At 43.7% G+C, this 18,315-nt stretch overlaps 1 protein-coding gene across 2 annotated transcripts in view; it reads right to left on the reverse strand.

Annotated features, from left to right (window-relative positions):
• Positions 1 to 13,522, reverse strand: part of LOC139210518 (leucine zipper putative tumor suppressor 2 homolog) — a 207,155-nt gene extending 193,633 nt beyond the window's left edge. For both annotated transcript variants that reach the window (XR_011585264.1, XM_070840528.1), the window contains exons 1-2: positions 13,408 to 13,522; positions 1,054 to 1,704 (exon numbers count right to left, since the gene is read on the reverse strand). Coding sequence is in view for 1 of the 2 variants with exons in the window: in XM_070840528.1 (XP_070696629.1) it covers positions 1,054 to 1,671 (618 nt within the window). In the remaining variant the exon portion in view is untranslated. The remainder of the gene's footprint in view (positions 1 to 1,053; positions 1,705 to 13,407) is intronic.
• Positions 13,523 to 18,315: the final 4,793 nt, after the last annotated feature.

The raw sequence follows: 18,315 nt of genomic DNA on the forward strand, positions 1-18,315 counted from the left end.
GGCTCTGATTAGTTTAATTTGGTTTAATTGGTATTCATGGGCTTCATTACGCAATTTTCTTAATGATTTTCTTATCATCTATGATAGAGAGACCGGCAAGAGGGGAAGAAAGTGAAAGAGGAGTGGACAGAAAAAATCTGATTAAAGGGCAGATAAACAAAGAGGGGGGTAGAAGAGCTGAGGAAGAGACGAGAGAAACACAGAGGGGTGAAAACTCCTCACGTGTTCTGTAAGCATTTTTCTTAACGATCTTCCTCAGGGTTCACTAAATGCGTCACTGAATATAAGCAAGCTCTGCTGCTGATCATGATGTGTCTGCAAGGTGAGCAGCTGTCAAATGATCCATCTGAGCAAGTGATTAAGCTTCCCTCTGGATCGATGGAAATAAATAGCCAATTAGACAGCCGAGGCAGTCTGCAGTAAAGCATGTCGACAAGTGCTGCAGACGTGCTCAGGAGAACAGTGCATATTCCTGGTAGAGAGGAGGACAAAAAAAAAAAGTCCTTCCTATGATATCCAATGTAACAGCACGTAATATTGAGCTGTAATTAAAGAGGACATTTTGCTATAAATATCTTCAGGTCAGAGGTCACGGTTAACTACACAACAGCTCTTATGGAGACGGTAGGGACTGAATGTCTGAACACTCCCAGTGGGGTAGTGTTTCTACCTTTTATCACCCTTTTGCTCCAAAATGTATGTTGTGTACAAAATAATGACGATCCCAGGTAACAAATAGCTTTTATTGGAGCGCGTCCTATATTGGAGTTTCAGAATTGAGAAGAATTGAATATTTTTTAAACATAACCACATCACATAAACACTTACTAGCTTTTTTTCTAGAATAGTTTGCTCGGAGGACTGTAAAAACCTGGAAAGTGGACCTTGAGTTGAAATTTGTATTTAAATGTGTCAGAGCTCTCTGGTGGACGATGCAACTGAGACACATTTATGTGCTGAAGGTTGTTGTTGCTTATCGGCCAACATATATACCCCATACCAATGTATCTGCACTAAATATATTGACCTTGCCGACTTATCAGGTACTCTTACCTTCTCTAACTGTCCGGACACTGGGATGAGTTTGGGAGGAGGCCCTCCAATGTTGCCGTTCAGAGTCCTGTTGTCCCTTTGGTCCTCCGAGTCACTGCAGGGGCTTGCAGCTGCCAGCACCAAGTTGTCGTTCCAGTCTCCAACAACCACCTCTTCGCTTGCATACCCCAAGTTCCCATTAGTGCCACCAGCTACTGTTCCAACACCCGTTCCAGCGCCTGCCCCAGCAGAGTTACCAGGTCGGGGCTGCTTCTTGGTGGGCAGCGGTGGGGGCAGAATCTGGGCCTGGGGATACGTTTGGTTGCTGATAACCAGCAGCTGCTCCAAAGAGCTCCCGCTGCGGAGGGTGTTATCTTGGAGCCGGAAGCAGCTGGTAGACGGCGTGGAGCGGCGTGGCTTGGTGGTGAATTCGCTGGCACGGCAGTGTCTCTCTTGGTATGTCCGGCCTGATATGAGACTGCTGACAGAACCCATGGCTGTCCCGGGACTGCAGGGCCCACAGGGTCCAGGGCAGGGGCCTGAGGGGGAGTGAGATGATAGCGGCCGGCACTGCTGGACGTCAAGACCTGAATTCGGGTGGTCAGTCACGGTCACAGGTAGTGCCTGAACCAGAGCCATGGCACCCTGACGGCGTTAGACACACCACACACTCTGATGAGAGGAAAAAAAAAGGAGGACAACATTTTTAATTCATGCTCCACATGCAACAGATGTGGCTATTACACATGCTCTGTTTGAGAGTTGTACCCATGCATACAAGGTTTGTCATTCAATATGCATGAAACATAATACTTTCTTCTAGCTGCCAAAGGCGCAACGACCAAGTTTATGTCCCTTTAGGCTGCTAAATTTTAAAATAGTTCTCTGAAATAATTCATTCTGCCACGAGTTTGACGTCGACTCACAGCATACAGACAAAATGGTGGCACTAGGACCCAGCAAAGACTGCTGCACAGAGCTGCACTGTGGGGAAACCATTAAAACGCCACTACAGCAATCGCAATCAAGATAAAGAGATGATACGATGAAACCTGACGCCTACAAGCAAAGTATTTAAAATAGATAAAGATAAATAGATAAAGTGAAGTGACACCAATGGCTGGACTGAACAGCCAGTGTTGCAGGTGATCAACTCTGAGCTTTGCCATTGATTTTTTCTGAGTAGGCAGTAAAAAATGTGCAGGCAATTTAATTGAGGACACAAGAAAAGACAGTGTTTCAATTCTGAGCTATTACTGACCAGCAGCTGGTTTCACTTTGTAAAGCTTGTGAATTCAGTTCACTACTGAGTTGTATTTTCCCTGTATTTATTTTTTCCGTATATTTCCAGAGAGGGCTACGGCTATCTAGGACAGTGAGAATTAAATAAAATAAAACAGTGGACAGTTTAACTCAAACACAGGTGTAACTAATAACGTTATTGATGGCCCGATCCATCTGTGTCCCAGTTTCAGGCCCCTACGCTACTCTTGAATGGAAGAGGCCATCTTTTATGTCATCAGTAATGCTTTTCTTCTATGATGAGTCCAAATGTCTGATGCCTCTTATTTAAGTCTCAACTAAGTAGTAACAACTACAGTAATGCACATAAGTCATGCACTTTATAGTAATACTTTTATAGACCATCATGATTTGATGATTTTGCATTTATTTCTTCAGTGTGTTTATTTTTTGTAGAGTAAGAAAAATTGACACGTAGCTGATTACAAAGTCGCTAATAAAATTAAAGGGAGCTGTGATTCCAGTTTGCAGAAAACACATATCTATGGTTAAGACATGAAGCAAAGCTAAACCAAGATGGTGAATATGGTAAAGATTCATTTCACTGACAAAACAAACTACTACCTATAATATTCATCTGTCTCTTCTGTGGATTTGTAGTTTATTGAACCAGGAATTCATATATTTCATTTTGTTTTTCCAGAAAGGTTCAGCAGAAAACAAGAGGAACGGCAGACATTTTGATTGGTCATAGCAGGAAAAGCACAGATGTTGCTAACAATACTGATAACGGCTGTTCAAGTGTCCCAGTGAACTGTGACAGTGTGACACTGGACCAGAATGTACAACACCAGGACCCTGAAGCTGAAGCAGATAAATGGAGATCTACACCTGTGCCTCTTCTGCTGTACATGTAATACGCTTTAAATAGACATGAAAAATAATTACTATGGTTGTTCTTGCTGGATGCTGACAGTCGCTAATGTGATTTGTGCTTTGCATCTCATCCATGTGTTAAAAATGTGTGCTTGAGGCTCATTTTGTGGTAAATAGCTTTATTATCAGCTTTGAATTATAGGCCTAATCATCTTATCATTATCCTTACATTGTTCATATTAAAATGATTAAATACATATTAATAATGATTTATTATTAAAATGCGACAGTGTACATATAAACTTATTACAATCAAACATTATTTTTGCAACAATGAAGCCAAATTATTTATTGATTTTAGACCTGTTGCCACTTGCAAAACTCATTAGCTGCAGCCACTTTACAGCTGTTTATTTGAAACATTTGTCCTGGGGGAGTACGTCCCCAGACTCCCCTCCTCTTCCAGTAAAGGCTCATCCCTCATTAAATACACTCTATACCTCTGGTGACGCCAGTGCTAATTGTCAATGTCATTAAGGAGACAGGAAGAGGAAAAAATAGGATAGATTTCGATTTAGTAAAGACTGAGGATAAAACAGACAGGGAGAGAGAATGAGTCACGGTCATCATCATCTGCAGCTGCTTGGATTTTCCTGAATGTCCCTGTCTGAACCTGGTGAGCAGTCATCTGTGTCTTGTTTCTGAAGGGGTTTGAAATCTAGTCACTTCACCGTGATCACATGTTCAGCTGCCTATCGGAACATTTTTGAAGAAATGATTAATAGCCTCACTAGGTCGCTGCACTATTTTTAGGATGAGGAGCATTGATACATTTCATTAACACAATAAAAGCCAGCGTTCATCCATTTTCAGATAGTATTATCAGTGTTTGTTGCTCGGGAGGGGGGGGCAGAGAGGGGACACATATCCTCAGACTGTCGTGCCAAGCTCAAATCCGTCTGGCCAAGTGGAATAATCCATGCCAGCTATGACTGCACACAGTCTGCCAGGACCAACACAATCATACAGACTGACTCTCTCACACACACACACACACACACACAAAATGGCGCACACCATTCATGTCAGCCCTGAATTAAAAAACAGTCTGATGATATGAAGTTTTAAGCAAACGATTAGATCAGATTGCAGTTTATTGGCAGATTCCTCTGAAATATGTGTGCTGCAAACTCCTTCATAAACACAAACTAAAAAAGTACAGCACAATATTGCAAAACAACAGTCTCTTTTCTAGCTCTCAGTGTGCTCCAAACAAAGTGGCTGTTGGACCATCAAACACCGTTTGAGACACTCAAACAACAAACCGGTGGAAGTGCTGTTTTCACTGTTTGAATTCATAAAACATTTGTCTTTCTGAAACAGGGCCTCAACAACAGCCTAGGCAACATTTTCTTTGGGTATCCTACTTACTTTGCATGGAGCAGAGAGCTACGAAATAAAACTAGAAGCTACATATAAAGTTTAAATATACTGTACTGTATACAACTATATAAAACTAGTATTTGTTTTATGAGTACAACATGACAACCTTTTGATATTGTACTACTGCAACGTGGTAAAAACATCCCTGCAAGCTGTTAAGCGGGAATAGTCCTTGTATTAAATTAATACACAATACACAAATGTGTAGTAAACTTCATTTAACAGATGTTCATTAAGAATTATGCCCTCAGACCATAAATCAGAGGCCTCGGCAACATCCTCAAGGCAAGTTTTAATAAACTGTCAACGACAATTGAGGGTGATATAACTCTTGAAGACAGTCATGTTGGCAGAAGACCAGTACAACCCAGCCAACGCAGCATTCAAAATAATCATTCAAAATGAAAACAAACCTCACTCAGCACATTAAAAATGAATACCGTTGACGTGAGGTGTGAAAGAAACTAATATTCTGGTATACACACATGTTGTCTGTAATTCTGCCAATAATATCATTTACCGTCTCATTAGAAAATGCATTGAAAAGAGGTTTTGTCCGATCGGGAAGAACTAATAAAGATTTATCTGTATCGTTTCCTTCATTTGCGATGTATGACTTCATGACATACACCTGAATAACAAGTTTGGGATTGTATGGAGATCACAGGCGCAGCTGTGTTGTGTTCTGGCTGTGATGCAGCCACTCTTTACAATGTGCATGATTCCACGAGATGTGCAGCAGAAGCGGCTCTCCACTCTGCTCCATTTGAAATACACGCCTAGTCTATTTTTAATCAGGCCATTTCTGACAGTTAATTCTGCCTGGATGTTTTTACACTCAATGATTTGCTCACATATTGACAAACCAGTTAACAAAGGAGTACTCAATTTCAAATGTAATCTTGTGATTACATTTATCTAACTAATTAATTAAAACTAATTAATTTAAGGTGACTTCAGGTCACATCATCCAGGGCTGTGTGGGAAAAATCATATAGGGATGGTTTAATTGGTCGTTAATGATCAGTCAGCAGGGCGGTTCAATTCCTGCCTGCTGAATCCATGTTGACTAAACTGTGAACAAGTCTGTGATTGCGTGACGGGGAGTGTGGGGGAGTAACAGCGAAGAGACAGACTTCATGAGTACACATGAGTCAAGGAGATAAAGATATGTGTGGTATGTGATCACTTCCCATGCCAAAATAATCACGCCTCACAACCTTCGGTCACCTTTTATCCAGCCAGCCCCTCCCCTTCTTCACTCCCAGCCCTGACAAGGACCTCTCAGGCAGGAATAATAGAATTAACAACCCTCTGAGACAGTCAACCATGACCCCCCCAACCCCCCCAGCTCTAGCCCTGTGACCCCCTGACGAGTGGAGGGGAGCTGGTCTGATTCTGTCCTCCCACCCCTGTGACCTCCAAGGGTCTGGTTTTGTTCTGGCTACTCGGGCAACAAATCCCAAAAGCTAATTTCCCCCTCTGATGTTGCTCACTGGTTGTTTCTTAAAGTTATTGAAGCCCCTCTCTCCTCCCCTTCTTGGCTGCAATCCTTTGACAAGGTGAAAACACTTTTACCATCCCTCCACCTCAGCGCCTTGTCCTGTTTTCTCATTACATGCATCCTCCTCTGCTGTCAGCAGCACAAGACAGGCAGAGAAAAACCAGTCATCGTCACTAAAAATAGAAAACATCTCAAGTGCCTGAAATCATTCTGATAGTCTTTCATGAGGCGTTTCTCTCGACGAGGCATTTGATTCGACGTTCAAAAATAAACTCCAATAGCGTCGCAGCCAGATATTATGGGGTCAAGCCGGGGCCACTGTGCTCGGCATCCTGACGCTCTAAAACTATTAAATGATGCTGAATGGCTTAAAGGCAGCCTCACAGCTTCTGACAGGAACTGTCAATACACCAAGTGGTTGTGAGAGTTTACCCTCCACATGCCACCGACTGGCCCAGGATGAGTTAGAGCAGGACTGACAGAAGAAAGAGGTTCCCAGGTAGCTCTCTAACAAGATCCAGAAGTGGGGTCTTTGACGGGGAAATAATCCCGTTATGATAAGTCTGTTAATAACGGCAGTGTTACCCAAGAGAGGAAGCCCATTATTCCGCAGCAGCAGATCGCCCCTTGCGATCACACGTAACCTCCGAGCTGTTCCGGAGACTCTGCTGGGCTCAGGACACAGTTAGAAAAGCGAAAACAAAGCAGAAGAAAGAGAACTGGGTTTAGGGGCGAGAGCACAAAGGCGGGCTGGGTGGGGGTGATGGTCGGGGGGTTTAGGGGATTTCCAATACCAGGTATTCCAAAGAGACACCAAAGAGGCCGGAGCTCCTGGGAACACCGAGCATCCATAATCCTGTTTGGTCCTTATCTGGACAGCAGACAGACACCGAGGTCTCCGGCACCTTAAGATCTCCTAACAGCAAAACCAAATGTGAAGGCAGACATTTCTTATCTAAGCCATCACTCTCTACTGCTACTGATTTAAACTGCCTTTCCTGGCCTTGTCAAACTGGACAGGAGCAACCATAACAAACTGATTTGACTGTCTCTATAGTGGGGTACTCCCTAATCATGTAAAGTAAAAACAAAATGTTTGGCATTCTTATTGAATAAATAGCTTTAAATGATTACTCACTTATCCTCCCAATATCTTTCTAATTCTGTCTGACTTAAACCTGCATTTCTTTTTTGGCACACGACATGGACATATTCTCATCTGAGATAGCAAGCATGTTACCAAACAGTTGTTTATTCATATATCCAGCAGACAAGGAGCAACATTAGTATTCATTTAGAGTTGGGTATGGAGGCTAACAGATGCATATACGTCCAATATTTACGCTCCTTTAGCTCCTAAATGTTCCACTAAGTTCACCAGTTAGTTGTCGACTGCGTCTGTCTGCTGTTTGGTGCCGATCATGTAGTGCACAGCTACACCAGTGCTGTGAGAGCACTGACAGTGAAACAAAACAATGAAGTTTGTTGGCTGTGAAACCAAAATGAAGAGCTGAAAGATGTTAAAACACTCAGTGGAACTGAGGGGAGCTGCAGAGTTGGGTGATAATACTTGGTAGGTTCATCACTAAAAGTGACTTTCTTCACCTTACACATTTGATCCATTGTTGGTATGAGAATATTGATTAGTACAGCTTCTACCACTTGTAAAGGTGACATCTTCCTGATGTGTTTTTAGGTTCTTCCACCTCCTTCCTCCACTTTCATCTCTCTTTCCTGTTCCTGACTATATTCACCCATATCCCTTTCCTCTTGTCCTTGCTTCCTGTGCTGGATTATTACTCTGCTGCGCTCCTGTCACTCTTTCCTTTTCCATCCCCCTTTCCTACAACTCCCTGCTCACTGGCCGATGCAGCTAGATTTTCATCTCCCCCTTCTTAGGCAGAAACACCACAGCGTGACTAACCAAAGGCAAAGCCAGTGTGAAGACGAGAACAACAGGTGCAAAGTATAAAACTGCCAGTTCGGAGCAGGCACTGTATGGACGAGGGCAAAAGTATCAGCATGCGAGAATCATTCATTAAAAAATGTCTTCTTCTTCATTGGGTGGTCACTGCCCATTTGAATTTCACTGTTCACAAAAACAGAAGCCATTGGTGCCCAAACACTTGGGAGTTTCCAAAATGAAGCACAATGTTGATGTGAAGTTGAGAGCTTGTTCAGACCAGCAGAAATATTCCACTCTAGTATACAGAGCCTGGGTGGCCTTGATTAATCCTGAAACCAGTGTTCCCAGTGGACGGAGAGAGGGAGAAAGAGAAGCCAGACAGAGAGACTGGGGTAGAGAGAAAATCAACAGGCTAGGTGAGTCACAATAATCCTAGACGGCTGCTAACAAAAGAAAATCCACAAGTACTGGCAAGGCAGCAACACACTGACACACACAATACCTCAGCAAGGCAATCAGTCCACACCTAATCTACTCACCCATTTGTTTGTCACGCAGCTACTCACTTAAACTCCGCAATAAAACTTCAAACGGGCAAGAAAATGTAACTGAAATGATGTCAGCCGACTCCACTGTAAAAATCACAGAAGTCTTTTAATGTTTCGCCAGAAGACCTGAGGTGATATTATGCCTCCATTCCAACACAATGACTGTCTGTCTCAGTGGTCGCTCACTGTCACCTACCCCCACATGGCTTGGCTTTAAAGTCTTGCAGTGTGTGTGTGTGTGTGTGTGTGAGATTCCTGAATGCATGCAAACCCACTCAGTCCTCATTAACCCTTCGCCTCAGTGCCAAGTCTCTTTTGACTCGAACTAGAGAGATATTGTCCTCTTTGGCAAAGTAACATGGTTGATATTGTAGCTTAACAAAAGTTGTGAGTTCTTGTATCCAAGCTGCAGTGGTCTGACTTCATTAAATCAGGTTTTCGGTGAATAAGGAATAAGGTTTCTAAAAAGGGAGTCTGTGCAGCAGTAATTGGCAACAGGTCCTCCCACCATCCAGTTTTTTCCTTCTCCTCTTTTACAATCAACTTATTGCAGACTTTAGCTTCTCCCTCTGTTTGGAAGCATTGCAATGGCAGCGGAGGCCCACGTTTTTCAGGCATGGGGCGAAATGAGATGGAGAGACACGAAGAGCGGTAAGGAAGGAAGAGAGAGAGTGAATAGGTGAATGAGACAGTAAGTTCTGTGTGTGTCTGACAGTTAGACGGCGGACAGGTTGGCTCTTTAGCATCTCAAAGCATCTGGCCTCAATTCAGACGTGAGAGGCTGCTGGAGAGAGGGGCGACCAAAGCCTAGACTTTTTGTTTTTTCTTTTTCTGTATCACACACACACATATAACTGCAGAGAAACTCCCAGTGGGGGTTTGACAGAGAGAGCAGCCAGCAATCTATTGAAATGGGATCACATGAAAGTAGCGACACAGCCCTTTGAAAACACTGTGGTCATTAGGGGACACAAGCTGTCAATCACATTCTTATTTATGGGTCCAGTTTGAAATGAGTTCCCCTGAGGTTGCTTTTGTTTTAACGATCGCTGACATTTTTTTTGTATATACAGGAGTTTCAGTGCCATCTTTGCAATAGAATAAATTAAATGTAATTAAACTGAAAATAATAACAGAAATGTAATGTAACAAATGTTCTAGCAGTCACTTGGCTCACAGCCCAATCAAATCCAGAATCTCTAGGTGGTGATAGCACACTTATCAGGATGGATAAATCATAGGTTACTCAGCATGAGAAATAGTATGCACCAACGTATTCAAAAAAGTAAAGTTTAACTTTATAAAAATGATTTTCTGCTTTCAGTAGCCAGCTTTTGATACTGGATGCAGTGGACGCCAGAAAGTATAGAGCGTCCATACCCAGCACTAAACAGCACGTGAGCTTAAAGAGTGTTGGTTCACAGCCGGCTGTCATAGGACGAAACTGAGGTAACAGCATGTGAAAAAGGGGAGGATGGCTGACAGTCCTGGTCCGCCATCCAAGTGTTGGATTTTCCAGGAGGTTTTCCAGCCACTGACAGTTATGCAGCGGCGGTCAGTGGTCAGACCCGCAGACACTGGAAATACCACGAATGCCAGTGGTAGAGACACGGGGATTAGTCTGGCCAGTGGACTACTGTTTGTCAGGATCAATGACCAGTTCAGGCTTAACTCTTTGACTTGGTCTTAATACAATAATTGGGGGCAGCTCTGATTTCCCATCAGTGCAGGAGCAGGTCATTTTGTCTGTAGCCTGGTGTTTACTTGAGTTTTTTTTTTTTGGAATATCCAGGTGCTCCGGCTGTTCTGACTTCTCATTGTCCCAAATGTGGAGGGAAGAGTTAGGCTTTCCCTCCTAAACCTCCCTTCCTCCCCCCCCTGCTGCTCTGGCTGTGTGGACAGTGGAAGGCCATTGTTTCAGTGTAACAGAGGGCAGTGAGCAAAGAGAAGGGGCCTGTTATCTCACACTGAAAGCAACCGCACTTTGACTGACAATGAAAGGGAGAACGAGGCGAGGAATGGGGGGGGGGCAGTGACAGGAGTCTTGATTATAGGAGAGCGGTTTACTTACTACCAGTGAGGAAAAGTAGGCCACAATATCTGGCTCAGCAAAGGTGTCACAAATCACTGATCATAGCTGAAGCAGAATATAAACACACACAATGCTGCCAACCAACATCCAACACACACACACACACACACACTCACCCCCAGTGCTACTAAATACAGCCAGGCAAATGAGTACCACAGCAGCTATTACATAAGCAGTGACGCTTCAGTGTAACTGTGCCAGCCTCGATGTATAATTCACTTCCACTCATCTGAGAAAGTATCTGACATGGCAAAGAAGCACATGTGCAGACGTATTCAGACATAATGTCCGTGCCGCTGTAAACTCGAGAAAGATGGAGGAGGGACAGACCAGCGTGGAAAACACTCGTTCAGCAAACTGAAGAGAAGCCAGGCCGACTTCTAATCTCTCACTGTCTCTCGGTCTTCCTGTGTTTCTGTCTCCCTCCTTCAGTGCTCCACCATGCTTCCCAACCAGAGGCTTTGCATAAATACCTGGCATGACATTTAGCTCGACAGGATCGCTGGAAAATAAAGGATCTGAGGATAGGAAGTCGAACCGAATCTGAAACCAGTTTTGAATCCTTCATCGAGTCCTTTTAAGTTATTTTGTTTGGTGGGGAATGAAGTAAAAAACATTAAAATATGTACAGTTTTTATTTAGCCCATAGCTAATCCCTGGATAGTTTACAGAGTGTAGGATCATATATTCTGTCACAGTTCATTAACCCTGTCCTGACTTATTTTTCCTTCTGCTGCGAGGAAAAGCATTTGCTCCTCACTGGTGGGCTGAGCTACAGTACAAATAATATTCATTCTACTTTATCATTCAGCACATCTAAACTAAATGAATCACTGATCGTTGTTTAACTGCTACGGGTCACAGAATATGGCAGGAGGATGAGGCGAAGCACTAGTCAAAAATGAAAGTTCTTCCTTTGACATGATGGACGGCAGATAAATATCTGAGCAAAGGACTTGTTGTTCTCGTCTTTGTCATGGGTATCTGCACATATTGCATTTCACAGTTGTTTCATTGTGCGTCAACAGTTTTTCTTTTCATTGCAGATGCTTGTATCATCAGAGAGAGGCACAAGAGACAATCGAAGAGAGGCTGTGAATGAAAGATTGAACAAGGGATTTGTTTTTTATCTAATCCAAGTATTTTACCAACTTTGAACTGGATCCAAAATGGAAACTACCAAACCCCAACCCTAAGACAAGGAGGGAAAACCAAAGGAGAAACAAAGCATAAACAGGTATCGCTTTCTTTTATCTGGAGCTACTTTACTATCTTTTGATACTGTACATATACACACACACGTACACACACACGTACACACACACACACACACACACACACAGGAGGCATGAGTCAACACGGCTGGAGAGGGTTACGTATGTAACCTGCAACACGTGACACACATTTACCTCATTTGTTTTGTTCAGAGCAGATGAGGTAACCCATCCTCTCCACCTCTGTCCCCACTGCCTCACCCTCCGAGTTAAACTTTACGTCAACGTTTGCGTCTCAGCACCTGCCCCCTTTACAGCTGCCGTGTTTATAGAGTGAAACGTCAGTGCTGCTAACTCTGCCAAAACCCGGTCTGGGTAATTACAGTCTTCTCCCAGCGTGCTCTCAAATGAAACCTCAACATGACATGGGCAAACAGACAGCTGCTACAAAGACTTGAGTGAATGGACGGCCCTATAAGCGTCCCGACTATAAACATATCTGCTGACACATCACTCATGGGCCATAACAACCTTGATGAGAAACTACAATAATGGGCCCAAGGCGCATGAGGAGTCTTGTAATTACGCGCATAGGGAAGACAGAAGAGAAACAACAGCAGCCTGTGTCTGCCAGCGTGCTCGGTCATCAACAGAAACACAAAGATTCCCTTTGAGTCTTCTGCATAAAAACACATTTTTATAGAGGTCACAATTCTGAGATGCAGCCTAATTGTCTGCTCTGAAGGAAACAAACGCTGCCTCATGCTCTTTCTTATCTTCAGTGTCTTCAATGTGAGCGTATGTGCAGACAGATTGAATAACACCTTCCTCCTCCTCCTCCTCCTCCTCCTCCTCTCTTATTCAGGCCAACTGTCCACAGGGTGCAACAGCTTTTCTAAAGGCTACAATTTCGAATCAATACCGTAACAGTCTGTAATGAGCAGATCACCCAGGGCCAGGATTATAAAACCTGGCCACCAAAAAACTCATCATCCCACCTCAACAAATCCGAGCTACAGGGTCTGCTTGTTCCTGCTCGTGCAGGCCAAAACGTCTCCAGGGTCCTAACAACTTTAGAAAACTAACTTAAAGCCAGTGCCAGTTAAGTGACTCTCAATCATTCAGCTGTCATCAATCCCTGGCGAAATGACTGGAAACCAAGTTTTCCAGGGATTCTTTATCATTATTCGACCATTCAAAATTTAGTGGTCGTCACCAAGTTTTTGGCCTTCGCTGGCATTCCTGAACTAGTTTCCAGTCCTGTTAAAATCACTGTTTCCATGTGAACAGGCCTGCCAAGCAACTTTTGTCTCAAACTCTTTCCGTTACACACCTTCCATTATGGGCATTTCCGCAATTGACACCCTGTTAAGTGGCTTCACACTGACTTAAAGCTCTCACAAATACAAAGTTTCCTCAGGCAAATTTGCCTTCATGTAAACGAAGTCAAACTGGAATAAAGAGCAGGGTAAAGAGAGCCTGAGTTTGGACAATTTAAGATGCACACACACTCTCTCTCTCTCTCTCTCTCTCTCTCAGTCTACACTCACCCCAGTGAGAGCCCTGCATCGCTGCCTCCACTTGTCTCCGTCTCTCTTGGAAAAACAATACTGTAAAAATCACTCCAGTCTCTGTTGGTCCAGATTCTGCCCCGTCTCTCCAGCTTTCCCCCGTCGTCTACCTCTTCTCTACGACACCCCAGCTTCCTCCCGTTGCCTCTGCACCGCACCAGGACTTCATATCCCGACGTGAGGACTTTCAAATGAAGCCCCCTTATTTTCCTGTCCTGTCCTGTCCTCCTCCTCCCTCCTCCTCTCCCTTCTCACTTCACTCCACTGTTCCTCTTCTCAGCTTTCCTTCCCTGCTGTCTGCCTTAGCACCGCCTCCCCCTCCTCCTCCTCCTACTCATTCCTCCCTCCCCTCCCTCACTTTTGTCTGCCAGCCCGCCTGCCTCTAGTTTCCCTCTTTTAACACACACACACACACACACACACACACACACACACACACGCACACACACACACACTACTCTCCTCTGCTGCTCTCTCCTCCCCCTTCTCTTTTTTGCCTGAACTTCATCCATCCCCTTCTCTTTTGCCCATGTTCTCTGCATCAACGCAATCCTGCGCAATTGAATATTTTTAGAACTGTTATCCACTTTTCTCTGTGGTGGGTGTGAGAGCAGAATGGCCAAGAGGCGTCAGGGGAACACCTCTTCTTACCTCCAGTTTTCAGCATCTATCCTTTGGCTGAATAAAAGTGCAGCTACACCATATTGTGCAATTATCAAACAACAACGCCCACATGAGGAGTTGTAGCCACTACCAGGGGGATGGGGGGTAAGAGGGGGGAGGGGGGTAATTACATAACATGTTCCTGCTCATCTTTCTGCTTTAACACTCCACATGTTTCTTTCTTCTGTTTTGCACAATGTGTTCGAGCTGTTTCTTCGGAGGTAAAGCTGGGAGGGTGCAAATACTTTCAGTTAATCTGCTGATCAATTTCTACGATTGTTTGTTTGTTTGATTGATTATTTAATCTGGTTCAGTGGTTCTCAGACTTTGAGCTTGTGATCCCATTACATGAAGCCACGACTACATGAGACCTCTATCGCAGGTCAGGGCCTCGGTGTGGACACGAGCTGTCAAGAGTTAGAACAAAGAGATTTTTACTTTTACAGGATGTTTCTCTTCAAAAAAAGGGCAGCTTAGGATACTTATTACCAAGTACCTGCAAAATTTAGTGCTAATTAGCAAATGTCGGCACACAAAAAACTAAGTTAGTTAAGATGGTAAACATACCTACTGTACATCAGCACTGTTGGCATGTAAGCAGGCATTTAACTCAAAGCACCTCCGTTCATTAAGTGCCGCCTCGCACAGCTTTAGCATCGTTTAGCATGACTGTAAGCGATTATTTGATTATCAATTAGATTGTTCAACCATTTTTCTGTCAAGTCATCATTCGATTAATTCACTAATTGTTTAAGCACTTAGCTATTTATAAATCGCACACAATGCTCTGCTGTGTGGTACACAAGACAAACCACTCTGGGTTTATTGTTGTGTGCTTCCATGGAAAACCAGTAGGAGGGCTGAGTAATGCTGGAGGAGGAGAGTGTGAGTGTGTGTGTGTGTGTGTGTGTGTGTGTGTGTGGTGTGTATCTGTGCTAGTGTGTATGTGTGTGAGTGTGTGTGTGTGTGTGCGCCCTCTCTCTTTTTACTGGAACTTCCCTGTAACTCCCTCTGAGTCCCCCTGTGGTATAACAAGTGAGAAGAGAGGTCACTTCTGGTCTCTGACTTGGCACTTTACTGCCATTAACACGGCCCACCTCTCCATGTTGAAAATACACAACACCAGAAAGCTTTTGAGTCTTTTGTGCTTGTGCGACAGTGAGTGTGTGTGTGTGTGTGTGTGTGTGTGTGTGTGTGTGTGAGTCAGCAAGAGTTTCTATTCAGCCTCTGAACGGGTGATTCAAACTCACAAACTGAGAGCATCAGCTCCATGTAACATGTTAAACCCTCATATGCGTCAGCACAGAGTGGGAGGCTGAACGTGGTATTAAAGTTAACACCCAGAAGTTTTGACTTGGTTATTAAGTAGACTTGTAGACGGATGAAGCACACACACACACACACACACACACACACACACACACACACACACACACACACACACACACACACACACACACACACACACACACACACACACACACACACACACACACACACACACACACACACACACACACACACACCAAACAAGCTAAAATCAGCAGGTTTCATCAATGTTTGTTGCAACTATTAAATAATATTAACTTAAGTCATTACAGATAATTTAATGAGTTAAGCTTCAGTGCACTTGCATTTTTTTGTTGTTGTTTTCAGACACATCAAGCTATTGTTCTGCTGCTAATCAAATTCAATTTGCCAATATTCTCACCAGCTTCTAATAACAGCTGCCTGCTTTTGCTGATGAGAGCGGTTACACTGAACCAAAACAGTGATGTGGCACTTACAGGGCTGGAAGATCTTAGTCCCCGTAGAGCAGAGAAACTGCAGAGTCTAATGAGAATTTCTGTGGGTTCAACATAACAAGCGACCTCCTTTCATATAACACAAAGTCATTTTGTTCATTGTCAACATAAAAATAAGGATTTGCGCAGCTTTAACTTGTAAGAAGCATGTATCAGCCAAATTGAGTAGGACTTATACTGATTCCTTTGTATTTTGAAAGTGACCTTGCCTAAACAGGCGGTGAGTATTGTTGTGGGACAGCTAATGATGGAAGGGGACAGCTGGGCTGGGACAGAGCAAAGAAGGAGAGAAGGGGAGACAGCAGATCTGTAATGGAGACGGTGGAAAGAGGAGAGGAAGACAGCTGCTGCTGTGTTGCCCACACGGTATTATCGCCCCACATATCTTACAAACACCGCCCTTTACTTTGAGGCCATGTGCTGATAGAAATGATAAGGAGCTAATGTCAGCATTCAGTGTTGTGCTGCTGCTCATGGCCGAAAAACAAAACAAACTGAAAAAGTTTTATGAAAAAGTTTTATGAAATAGGAAGTGTGGAGAAAATTAGATTTGCAGCAGAGGTAAACAGATAAACACACCTTCCCTGACTTCTTTGCTGTCACCCAGCCGTATGGCACAACATGGACTCAGCCGCCAAATTCCTGACCTCTCGACCCCTCATCTCCTCCTCTACTCCCTCCTCCTCCTGTGTCACACACTCCAACTGCCATCCATCTCCAATCCCAATCCCTAACCGGACACTTCAAAGACAGAGGCCAAGACATCCATTACCATAAATGAGTGTGCATGTCTATGTGTGCGCCTGTGTGACAAAGTGACCACAGCAGGTCACTTCAAACTGAGCTCACACCAAAAAGTCAGACCAGTGATCAACGTCCCCGAAAGACGGGAGTGAAAAAGAACAACACCGATAGGGAGGGAGAGAGAGAGAGAGAGAAAGAACAAGAGAGGTAGGAGGAGTTGGGGACGCTTGAGTCAGCAAGTATTGAAGGTCAGCGTCGTCAGAGAAGGGTTTTGTCTGCAGAGGGTGTTTTATTCTTTTTGTGTGGTTCTTTACCTCAGAGTGCCGCCCAGTGTACTCCTCCTGGAGGTCTAGGGCAGACAGGGAGATGACAGAGAGCTCTCATCCCAGGACCTCGCTCCACTCCGAGCCTCTTCTCCAGCACTGTGGCGTGAGGAAAAACACAAAGTGTTAATATTAACCTGCTTACTTAAAATTACATGGATGTTTGCAGCATTTACGTGACGTTAAACCTGCAACAGCAGACTTTTCTGGCCACTTGGGGGCAGCACGGACAAGTTGTAAACACAGCAGATGTATTATCACCTTTTTATTTACACATCCAGCAGTCACAGAGCAACCTCATCATTCATTTCTCATCCCGTCTCTGCCACCTGACAAATATAAAAGTCTTATATTCACTCTCTTTTAGCTCTGTTTTTGGTCTCCACCAACTCCTGAGGGAAATTTCTAACTGCTTTGTCTGCCATTTGGTGCAGTAGGTTTCCAAAGTTTTTTTTTTTACTGAACACAGCTGCCTATGAGAGCTGTAACACTGAACCAAAATAGTAAAGACAGCTAAACAATGAGCTGAAACTCACTAAAGCTCCGTAAAGTTGAAGGAGCTGCAGATTTAGGTAATAATTCTGAGGGTTCATCAGTACAAGTGACTTCTTTGTCTTCTTTGTTCGCAAACTACAACTGTTTGACTCCAGCTGGAGACCTTTGTTGTCATTCCTCATCTCTCTACTGTTTGCTGCCAAATAAAGACACACTAAAAAGCCTCATTTTAAGCCTAAAAAGTTGCTAACCTGACCCAGAGTCATGCCTCCACGCTCGGCCAGTCTTTTTAAGGGTTGACACTCAGCTGTGCTGCAGGTCTGCTCTGCATCGAGACTTCACATAGATTTTGTATTATTAAAATGTCCTTGTAATTGGTGAAATCTTCCACGAAGCAAAAAGTCTTCCCATGTGGTGAAGGGAGCGGAGCGGTTTAACACGGTTCATTGATTATGTCTTTTAGTCTGAATTTACCCAGAATTCATAGAAAATTTGTTCTACTTAAGCGGTTCTGTGCAACTAATGAATTTAGTTAAGTTTATCTGAAGACTCACTATTAGGTACATCTATGCCAGAGTTAAAGTCTCGCTCGCCTTGAACAAACAACCTGAACATTCATCCAGATATAACTGAAAAATACCAAGCAACTAATGATGTTCAGTTCTGTGAAAAGAAAAAAAATACTGTGCATTTTTTATACAAACTTTCATCTCACACAGTAAACATCTATAAAAGGTATGCAGTGTGTGCGCTTCCAGCTTCTAAATGAGGTTAAAAAGGGGAGAAGAGAAAAAAGGAGGATGTTATGAAAAGAAAATGAGCCAACAAAGTGGTAGAACATGGTGCCGTATTGAATT

This window comes from Pempheris klunzingeri, chromosome 12 (genome assembly GCF_042242105.1).
Source record: "Pempheris klunzingeri isolate RE-2024b chromosome 12, fPemKlu1.hap1, whole genome shotgun sequence".
NCBI lineage: Eukaryota > Metazoa > Chordata > Actinopteri > Acropomatiformes > Pempheridae > Pempheris > Pempheris klunzingeri.